This window comes from Orycteropus afer, unplaced genomic scaffold, assembly GCF_000298275.1.
Source record: "Orycteropus afer afer isolate SDZICR_OR568_19922 unplaced genomic scaffold, OryAfe1.0 scaffold00141, whole genome shotgun sequence".
Taxonomy (NCBI): Eukaryota; Metazoa; Chordata; class Mammalia; order Tubulidentata; family Orycteropodidae; genus Orycteropus; species Orycteropus afer.
In genome coordinates this window covers 4,206,110-4,217,822 of record NW_006921728.1, presented here as the reverse complement: position 1 = coordinate 4,217,822, position 11,713 = coordinate 4,206,110, and the positions used below count along the sequence as shown (strand labels likewise).

The window sequence follows — 11,713 nt, the reverse complement described above, 5'->3', positions numbered from 1 at the left end:
TGGTTTCTGTTTCTCTAGAGAACCCAGTCTAACACAACTTTGCAAAACTTTCTCTTCCCAGCCTGATCCTGAAGGAAATACCTCCCGGATCCTGGATTACTCTGAAGCTTTTTTTTTTTTCCCCCCCATTTAAAGATATTGGTTCTGACATCTTCAATTCTCTATATCTTGTAGGCTAACTAAAAAGAAAAGAAATCAACCATCACATATTCCATTTAGCCTTCTCTGAATCCTGATTGTATTTCCTCTGGCCATTCTGTGAAAGTGAGTCTCTGTAACTAAGTGAAGATGTGTGGTTATGTGGGGCTTTGCTGTCCCTTCCACTTATCTATTAGTGCAATATGATGATGTCTTATGACATAGCCTTATGCCTGAAAAGTCAATGAATTTGAAAGAATGAATGTCTCACTTTGGTATCAGAAGCAGTCTAGTTGGTGGTCTCAATAGGTTATAACTTGTAATTAGAAGGAACACAGACATTTCATGAATATTTACTGTGACAAAATCTAAAGATTGATGAAGACTGTTTTTAAACAATGAGGAAAGATACAGATGGGCAAGGGGACATGGTAGGAATGGGGAGAGGACAAGGTGGTACATGGGAGGGATAAGCAAAGAGAAGTACAAGTAACTTACATCGCAATTTGTCCATGATCTTCCCTCCACACAATGTGGCTAAAGCCATTTTGACAGCAAATACTGAAATTTTACCATGGCCTTCCCTGTTTAATGAAAATAGAAAAAAAAAAAAAAAAAGGCATTTGGAATACTTCCAATAACAAATTTTGACATTTTTCCATTCTGTAGAAACCACAAGACACTGTAGCTACATGCATTATGTAAACACATTCATTTAAAAAAATGTTGTGAATGCAATTCAACACACATTTCTGGGGGAAAAGAAGCTGTACAGTGTTTCCTTTCTCAAGAGACAACAGAATCTTCGGGATATTCTTTATGTGTGTCACTTGTTCAAAGCATAAACTGATAGCCAGAGGAATGTGCAATAGCGAACTATGGATTAAAATGATAGCAACATGATTTTTGGTTTGGGAAATAAAATATGTTTTGTGCAGGGTGACTTCATAGTCTCTATAATTTATTTAAGCAAGCCTTCAGAAATATTACTATTATGTTGGTCAGAGAATTCCTGAATTTGAGGTTAGGGTAACAGTGGGGAATTGTGATTACACATTTTTTCCTACCCTAAAGCCAACTGTGCTTACATAATATAGTTACGTTTCAAAGAGAGTTCGTATTTTTAAGGTTTAACACTAAAAACTCTGTTTGAATGGTCATCCTTCTACCTAAATTACACAAGTGCTGCCAAATCACTTATTTAGGAAGTATAACTAACATGTTCTTCACAAAATGTGACTTAAAGGCATACTATAAGAAGTATCTTTCAGCTAAATGACTCTCCAGCTGGAATAAATTGTTTATTCTTGTATCTTTGGAATCAAAAAGCCTGTCATACTAGTAGTTCATTTCTTTGATAGCTGTTATATAGAAGTTATTTTAAATAATGATGTGGCTGAAGGGTATTTCAAGTCTGTATTGACAAAGCTTTACTATATAAAGTACATCATTTATATGAATAGGATTCATATATACTTGATGTCATATGAGAAGAAAAAAATATAATGAATAATATAATTGTCTTTGTTCCATTCTAGACTTCAGAGAGGGAGTCATTTGTTATTCATCCTTGTTGTTGTCATTCTTAGCATAGGATCAGAAACACAGCTGGACAGAATGCAAAATTGCTTGAACTCTATGGTAGGTATTCTCCTACTAAGGTTTCTAGGCTAAGCTCCAGACCAGTGTAATTATTATTCAAACTCTCCACTCAGATACTCCACATCAAGCCATGTTTACTCAAACTGGAACTCATCTTTTCAAAGCCCTTTGATAATACTCAGACCAGGCTTACTACTAACCTGTTCTTCCCCTGACAGTTCACTTTGCTGGTTGTTAGAAATGATATGTTCCTTAAACTCAAAACTCACTGTCATCAAGTCACTTCTGACTCATAGAGACCCTCATTGAGTTTCCAAGGCTGCAAGTCTTTATGGAAGCAGCCTGCCTTATCTTTCTTCCATGGGGCAGCTGGTGGATTTGAACCACTGACCTTCTGGTTAACAGCCAAATGCCTTAACCACTACACCACCAGAGCTTCTTACTAGGTACATAGTTACCCAAAAATGTATACTGGTGGATCACTCTTGACTCCTTGCTCTCCCTCAATTTACTACTATCTGCTGCCCAAGATCTCTTTCAAGTCACTTTGAAGACTAAGGTGTACTCGACCCAAGCCATGGTATGTTCTATGACCTCATATGTATGTGAAAGCTGTACAATGAATAAGGAAAACTGAAGAAGAATTGATGTTCTTAAATTGTGGTGTTGGTAAAGAATATTAAATATTCCATGGACTGTCAGAAGAAAAAACAAACTCATCTTGGAAGAAGTACAGCCAGAATGCTCCTTACTTTGGACATGTCAGGAGAGACCAGTCCCTGGAGAAGGAGATCATGTTTGGTAAAATAAAGGGTCAGCAAAAATAGAAGAAGACCCTCAATAAGATGGATTGACATAGTGGCTGCAATAATAGACTTGAACATTGCAATGAGTTGTGAGGTAGGCGCAGGACTGGGTACTGCTTTGTTCTGTTGCACATAGGGTCAGTATGAGTCAGAGTTGACTTATACTAACACCTAACACCACCACCACCACTAACAATAACATGCACAAATATTTGAGAGACTGAAATATACTTAACTGTATATGGAATCCATTCCCTTCTTTCCATTCCCACTGCCATTGCTTCTGTCAGGTCTTACTTTAACACTATTATAGTCTCTTAAATGATCTCTCTGCTTGCACACTCATATAGAAAATGTGACTACATTATTTCATTGTTTAAAACCCTTTTGCTTCCTTTTGCTCACAAGTAAAGTTCAACTCTTTCTCATATCATATATAGCTTTCTTCCCCAGTCTCCTCTGCTACCATTTCTGTTTTTATAGCCTACACTATAGTCATACAGTTTAATGCTTCCTGCATATGCTCTTCCCATCATGGTATGCCCAGATCCCACCCTCCCACCACTTCAAGACTCAATTCAATATCGTTATTCACCTTGCTCTGACAACAACTTTTCTCCTACTTGTCACAGGAATCACTATCCCCTTCCCTTCTACTCATTAAGTGGCACCTAGAACAGTGAATGACCTTGGTGTGTTTGTTTATATGTCTGCAATGTGACTCTACTTCACACTGTGAGAATCTTGGGAGCAGAGACTAAGTCTTCTGAATTATTTGACTCCCTAGTGCCTAGCACTTTGTCTCACACAGAGTTAGTGATCAATATATTTCTAATATTAATAAATAATTATTGATAATTAGAATGGATAAGATTTGAATTTCTACTCATTAAGTTGTTTACTAATTTTAGATGAACAAGTTGCCGTCAGCCAACTCTAACTCATGGTAACCCCGTGTGTATCAGAGAACTGCAGTCCACAGGGTTTTCAATGGCTTATGTTTTGGAAGTATATCACCAGGCCTTTCTTCTGAGGTAGGTTTACGTGGACTTGAACCTCTAATCTTTGGTTAGCATCTGAGTTCTTAGGTAGATGATAATAAGCATGTAATGACTTTATATAAGCTATGGTCTCTGCATTCCCAATTGCATTGATATGGAAATGTCAAATATTTTATTTCAGAAAATAATCGTCTTCTTTTCTTAATCTGAAACATGATTCAAAAATGAGAAAAAGAAAGTCCAAAAAGTCTGGAAGATTAGGAATCATATAGAGTTAAATTGGTCTTCAAAAGGTAAAGAAATTGAAGAGTATTATATATAAAACTTCAAGAGTAGCATAAGTTTCTTCCAATGAATCATAGAGAACAATTTAATTCAAGGGAGTGGGTTAACTACAGATGACTTTGTAATAGAAAGTACTTCAAAAAATGAAATGGTGATAGCACACAAGTGGATTCTAAACTTCAGCTCATAATGAAGAAGACAGTAGGATCTCCAGTTCCTGTATTGTTCCTGGAAATGGAAGATTGATGATCTTAAATCAAGCAGTGGTTGTATCAGAGCTATTCTGCCAAATTAACACAATAAATCTAGATAAATTACCACAGTGGAGGGCAGGTGAATGTGAGTTTTATAGGAACTCAAGGGTGAAATTAGACCACTGGAATCTATTGTTATGCAAACTACTCTGCCAGATTGCAAATGTGACCTCTGTCCCAAAGAAGGATTCAAGGGGTATGCAGGGACTTAGATTGTGATAAACTCACCAATGGAGCACAATTTTACTCTGATACACATGAGGTCACCATGAGTTGGAGTCAACTCCATGGTAAGTTTTTTTTTTTTTTTTAAGCTCACTAATACTGGGTAGTTCAGACCTTGTTCATCTCAGGCATTGCATCAATGTTTAAGGGGTAAAAAGAAATGACTGACTCTACACTGTAAGATGGGGGTACCAAACACTTAAATCCAAATCCAAATGATTCCCCCCTCCCCAGGATATTTCAGTAGAGAGAAGAGGAAGGAGAAAAAGAGGGAGGAAGTGAAAAATTTTCTAAAGGTCTTTGACAAGATTCTGTACATAAGGCCATTACTGAAACAAAGTCACCTTGGGATCAAGGTCCCTACTTTATTGTGAAAAAAGAACTGGGATAGACACAGAGAGCAAGGAGTAGGGAGAAGTCAGTTAGTATACCCCACAAGAAGAAATGTAAGAACCAGAAGAACTAGATGGTGCCCGGCTACCAATGCCAACCACTCAGGAAAGGATCATATCTGGAGATCCTGGATGGAGTGGGAGGAAAAACGTGGAACAAAATCCAAAAATGCAATAATGACCAGAATTACTGGTTGGATGGAGTCTGGTGAGACCCCCAATACTATGGCCCTGGGATACATTCTGGGCCTGGAATAAAACTCACTTCCAGGGCTAGTTCTCAGCCCAATAGTAAACAAGATGTGCACGCAGACCACTCAACCCAGGGTGACGCACCCACATACTCTACGGAGATGCATCCCTTGGAGCAATGGACCACGGGGCACCAGAGGGCAACATTCACACGGAGGAAATGCAGGACACACAGGAGTGCATAACTATGGGGGTCATAGGGGGTGGAAGGGTTGTTACTGGGCAGGGAGGGGAGGAGACTGGGTTAGGGTTGGGGATGGTAAATGGGGAGTGAAACTAAATGTACATGTGATGCTGAATGCAAAACAAACTCTGCTCTGTAAACTTGCACGTAAAGCACAATAAAAAGAAGAAGAAGAAGAAGAAATGTAAGAGCTCTGTCCTTCTGAAACTGGTGTTAGTCAGGACCGGTCTGATTTATGTGCAGTCAATGAAATCTCTTAAGTGCTTAGGAAGTGGAAAGACAAGTTGATGAGGATGGATAACAGGAAGGTCTCAAGAGTCTTATGCAAATGAACAGGAAAACAGTACATTGTTCCAAACTGAGTATGTTTATAGCAAAGCCTTTTGGAGTAAAATAGCAAAACCACACATATGGAATGTTGGCTGCCAGCATAGTTTAAAAAGTGGACCCAGCAGTGTGTACTTGGTATGAAGAACACAGATTATCTACTACTGCAAGCCCAACAGCTTCCCAATGTGTCAATACCAAGAAAAGAACTGGAAAAAATCTATACTCTTTTTTGTAAAGCTATGGCACACCTTCAATTTCACATGGAGTTATGGTTGCCACACTTCAAGAAATACAGAAGACAGCCAGAGTGAGTTTGAGAGTAATGGGTGCATCATGGTGTATTTGTTAGAATCACAAACTAATAAGAATGGGAGGGGCCTTAGAAGTCAGCACTAAACAACATAGCCACATATCATTTCTTTGAGACTAAAAAAGCTATTGTGGCTTGTTCTTTGGCAGGGTAAAAAGCTCATTAAAGCTTTAAAAAGAAATTTCTATCAGCCTATTATTTTTTTATTAAAAGAATAATGTTTGAAAAATAAAATTATAAATTTTGTTAAACCCACCAGCTACTTCACTGAAGGAAGATGGGAAAATCTACTTCTGTAAAGATTTACCACCTTGGAAACCAATGGGGTTTGCTATGAGTTGGAATAGACTAGATGGCAGTGAGTTTGTTTGTTTTTGTTTTTAATACATAATTACATTACTTTAATACATAAAACATACTTTACTCATTTTTCCCACTACAGACTGACCCCAGGTTAGGAATGTCCAACTTAGGCATTTGATTTATGGACAATTCCTGCTTCCCCTTTAATATTATGTAAATTTACCCTAACTTTGAAACAATTGAACTAACCACTCAAAAACAAAAACAAACCAAACTCATAGCAACTCCTGTTGGATTTCTGAGGCTGTAAATCTTTACAGAAGTAGATTGCCCCATCTTCCTACCACAGAGTGGGCTGGTGGGTTTGAACCACTGACCTTCTAGTTAGCAGCCAAATGTCTTACTCACTATACCACCAAAGCTCCTTGAACCAACCCCTATTCACAACAAATTCTTCATCACTATCATCTTCACTTCTTGCACACGCAGATTTTGAATCATTGAAAAGGCTTCCAGCTTTTTCTTGCACTAATGGCTAAATAAGAATTGTTTACTTGTTTTGACTTATACATTCTTAAAGATAAGTTAGGAGAAGATCTCATTCTTAACCCAGGACTGCCAATATTCATCTTTCTGCTCCACGTCTTAAGATAAAAGATGGATAATGAGATATATCCTATTTTTAAGCAAATTATCCTGAATGCCTTTGCCTATTCAAGCTTTCTCTGTTCTAGCTTGAGGTCAAAAAATGCCCAATTAATTTATTATTTTAGTATTTAATATCCAACTGGGTGTTACTTAGGAGAACCAGGTTAATACAAACAAATTAGCTAAGGGGAAAATTGCTTCATAAATAAATGTTTCCTTAAATCTTTTATTTCCCTGTTATACTTTGTTTTCTCAGTCTGAACATTTTCACATTTTCCTAGGGGGCAACTAATGGAAAATGGAAACAGGAAATAGTAACTCCTTGGTTGTTGAATGTCTGTCTTAAAAGCACAGATTACTTCAGTGTTTGACTAATAATCATAAAAAGAGAGTAACTGCTTTACTCTGGGCTGGGTTTTCCATAGCCTTAATTGATTTTTTTTTTTTTTTTAATCCCAACTAAGAAGATCTTATTCTTAGGAAAAGGTTGGATGGAAGGGATAAATCTGCTTTCGAAAAGGAGAAACAACAAATAGACATTGATAGGTCTGGGATGGTAGGCTAAACATAAAAGAATGTGGATTCTCTCCAAATTGCCAGGAGTCTCCTGTTTGAAGTTACAGAGTTTCATGAGAAATTTCTAGTCTTGTAAAGTGAGATTTGAGTTTTCACTGATGCTTTCTTGAACAGGAAGGAGAATTTATTTTTCTATCTTAGGAGTTTTAGGAGTGTTCACTTGCAATGTTGAAATATTCTATGGACAAAATACTGAATGATGTGGGAAGCATCAAAAGAAGATGGAAGGAATACACAGAGTCATTGCACCAAAAAGAATTGGTCATTGTTCAACAATTTCAGGAGGTAGCATATAATCAAGAACTGATGGTACTAAAGGAAGAAGTCCAAGTGCCACTGAGGGAATTAGGGAAAAAACAGGGCTCCAGGAACTGATGGAATACCCATTGAGATGTTTCAACAAACAGATGCAGTGCTGGAGGCACTCCCTCAATTATGCCAAGAAATTTGGAAGACAACTACTCCCCATCTGATTGGAAGAGATCCATTATTGTTCCCATTCCAAAGAGTAGTGATCCAACAGAATGTGGAAATTATTGAACAATTTGATTAATATCATGCACAAGTAAACTTTTGCTGAAGATAATTAAAAAATTATTGCAGCAGTATATTGAGAGGGAACTGCCAGAAATTAAAGTTGGATTCAGAAGAGGACTTGGAATGAGGGATATCATTGATGATGTCAGCTGGATACTGGCTGAAAGCAAAGAATACCAGAAATTTATCTGTGTTTTATTGACTATGCAAGGGCATTTGACTGTGTGGATCATAACAAATTATGAATAACTTTGCAAAAAATAGAAATTCCAGAACACTTCATTGTGTTCATGAGGAATCTGGACATAGACCAGGAGGCTGTTGTTCAAACAGAACAATGGAATTCTGCATGGTTTAAAGTCAGGAAAAATGTGCATTAGTGTTTTGGCTACTTTGTGTTGCTCTAACATAAAATATCACAAATGGAGAGGTTTAACAAACAGGAGTTTTATTCCCTTACAGTTTTGGAGGCTAGAAGATCAAGTTCAAATTGCAAGGCTCTAGGGGCTGGGTAAAAGCCCGTCAACCTTGGGTTTTAGCTCTGCCTTTTGCTCCTGGCACACTGAAGCTGGAGGCTTACTTCAGTCAGGCAGCTGCTGGCTGCTAAGGCTGACAAATCCAAGGCTGACAAGCAAAAAGGCACAGTCCTAATATAACCAAACTACATGCGAGGCCACTGATTCATGTCCATTAAGAGTCCCAAGATTGGCAGACAACATGGCAAGCTGCTGAACGACAACTCAGCTAAATGCCAGGTTCAAATATGCCAAAAAGCTGCAAACCATTCCAAAAGCTTCTCCTTATACACTGGAAACAGACCACATCCTAATGCAACTATTCAGCTGCTGCAGTAGATTCCACCATGGAGTTGATTGCCAGTCTTATCATGGGGAATAACTGCAACCGGCTAACAATCCACTCAAAACCTGGCCCAGCCAACTTGACACATAACCTTAACTACCACAGTCAGGGCTGTATCCTTTCACCATACTTATTCAATCTGTATGCTGAGGAAATAATTCAAGAAGCTGGACTGTATGAAGAGGACATGGTGTCAGGATTGGAGGAAGACTCATCAACAATCTGCAATATGCAGATAACACAACCGTGGTTGCTTAAAGTGAAGAGGACTTGAAGCATTTACTGATGAAGAGCAAAGACTATGACCTTCAGTATGGATTACACCACAACATAAAGTAAACAAAAATCCTCACAACTGGACTGATAAGCAACATCATGATAAATGGAGGAAATACTGAAGTTGTCAAGGAGTTCATTTTACTTGGATCTACAATCAATGCCCATGGAAGCAGCAGTCAAAAAATCAAAAAATAGGGCCTCGGGACTTGGGACCATGGTCTTGGGGGACATCATGCTCAGTTGGCACAACATAGTACACAAAAATTTTGTACTACAACCTACTTTCTTTTTTAAGAAAAAGATTTCAAGATGCAACTACTGGTCTCTTCTCATCTGGAGCAAAGAAGACTGAAGAAAATCAGTCATCTGGAAACAATTAGTGCAAAGATAAGATGGACCATGAGGACCTCAGCCTCTATGACCCTGACACTAAAAGAACTAGATGGTGCTCAGCTACCACTGCCAATCAGTCTGAAGGGGATCAAAACTGGAGATCCTGGATAGAGTAGGAAGAAAAATGTGGAAAAAAATTCAAAAACACAAAAATGACTAGAATTTCTGGTTGGAAAGAGACTGTTGGAACCCGTGAGACTATGGCCCCAGATTGCCCTTTGAGCTTAGAAATGAACTCATCTTACATGGATTGGCTCTCAGCCCAACAGTAGAACACCTACCCCAGGTGATGCACTCACCTACTCTAGGGAGATACACCCCTTGGATCAATCACTCATGAGACACCAGCAGGGTAAAATTCACAAAGAGGGAAAGCTGGACAGACAGGAGTGCATAGTCAAAGAGGGTGCAAGGAGGGCGTAGTCAAAGAGAAGAGAGAAGAGAAGAGCTTTTTATGGTTGGGGACGGTAACTGGGGCCATGAAATCAGATGTACATGAACTGTTGAATGTAAAACAAGTTTGCTTTGTAAATTTGCTCCCAAAGCGCGCACACACACACACACACACACACATACACAAATCAAACAACATTACAAAGGGCAAATTTGTTGCAATAGACCTCTTTAAAGTATTAAATAGCAAAGATGTCACTTTGAGGACTAAAGTGTCCTCAAAGCCATAGTATTTTCAGTAGCCTCATACATGAGAAAGCTGAACAGAGAATAAGGAAGAACACAGAAGAATTGATGGATCTGAATTACAGTGTTGGCGAAGAATATCGAAAATACCATTTACTGCCAAAAGAATGAAAAAGTCTGTCTCGAAGAAGTACAACTGAATGCTCCTTGAAGTAAGAACGGCCAGATTTCATCTCACCTACTTTGGTCATGTTGTCAGATGGGACCGTTCCCTGGAGAAGGACATAGCAAAGATTGTGAGGCTGACACAGGCCTGGGCAGTGTCTCATTCTGTTGTACATGAGGTTACTATGAGTCAGAGGTGACTTGATGGCACCTAACAGCAACAACGTTTTAGGGATATTAAAACCAGAAGCTCTTCTTTCACCAACATATTTTACAAACTATTTTTGGTAAGCATTTTATAAGCAAATGCACAACTCTTTCTCACACAATCTGCCGGCGTATTTAACAGAATTCCTTCCTCTCCTGTGCTTCCACACTTGCCTTGTTTCTTTATCTGGAATTATTTATTCATGTGGACCATTCACTCATTGAGTTGCTCAAAATATTTATCGACATTATCCCAGAGGTTCAGGATACAAAGGTGAATAAGATGTGCCTCCTACTCTTCATTTGTTCATGGTCTATTGGAGACAAAGGGCCAAAACCAGTTAATTTTATTACAACATGTTATTACAAAAGGCAAGGACCTCATCTTATTCATCTTTTATCCCCAATCTATCACAGCACCTAGCACATAGCAAGCTTTTAATATGTTTGTTAAATCAATGAATGCAGAAGTGAAAAGGAACTTTCTGTTTTAGTATTTTAATATTTATATTGAGAAAATTAGTGAATGATTTTAGGTCCTTGGTATTAGAGTGTGCAGTTTATGTGATGCATTGACTTTAGAAGTGATTATATACATAACTTCACTTGTTTTTAGGATAGTGCAGTCAACTTATGAACAAAAAGTGACCCCTTATTTACCCCTGGCATCTCTGTGGGGTCACCACAGAGTTAGCAAAACATTTCAGAAAGAATCGTCCTCATAGCACTGGGCCAGGTGAGGTTGCCAAGAGCTCTTCTTGAGCGGAAAGGGCCAGTACTATTGAGACGTTTTCTCCCCCCTGGCTAAAGGGAGTGAAGACTTGTGAAGTTTGGAGAACTGTGTACCTTGGTACATTGCACAAAATCACTCTTTCTTTATGTGTAACAGGAACATAACTAGTATGTTATATGAATAGGTAACTAGCTTACCTATTCTTGTAATTCTATCAGAGATTTACAAGTATTATCCTTGTAACGTTAATAGCAGGGATTAATGTTAAGGATGGCACAATGGTTAAAGCACTTAGCTGCTAACCAAAAGTCAGTGATTTGAACCCACCAGTTGCTCTGTAGGAAAAAAGGCCTGCAGATCTGCTTCCTGAGAGATTATAGCCCAGAAAACTCTATGGGTGCTATTCTACTCTGTCACATAGGACTGCTATGAGTGGAAGTGACCCTTCCTTGGGTTTCTGAGGCAGTATCTCTGCGGAAGTAGATTGCCCAGTCTTCCTTCCGAGGAGTGGCTGGTAGGTTTGAACTGCCAGCCTTCTGGTTAGCAGTCAAATGCCTTAGGCACTATGCCACCAGAGCTCCCATTTGATGATG

At 38.6% G+C, this 11,713-nt stretch overlaps 1 protein-coding gene across 1 annotated transcript in view; it reads right to left on the bottom strand.

The window, feature by feature from the left end:
* DTNA (dystrobrevin alpha) overlaps positions 1–11,713 on the bottom strand; it is a 141,567-nt gene that overhangs the window by 70,536 nt on the left and 59,318 nt on the right. The window contains exon 4 of the mRNA XM_007945637.2: positions 637–722. Coding sequence (XP_007943828.1) covers positions 637–722 — 86 coding nt within the window. The remainder of the gene's footprint in view (positions 1–636; positions 723–11,713) is intronic.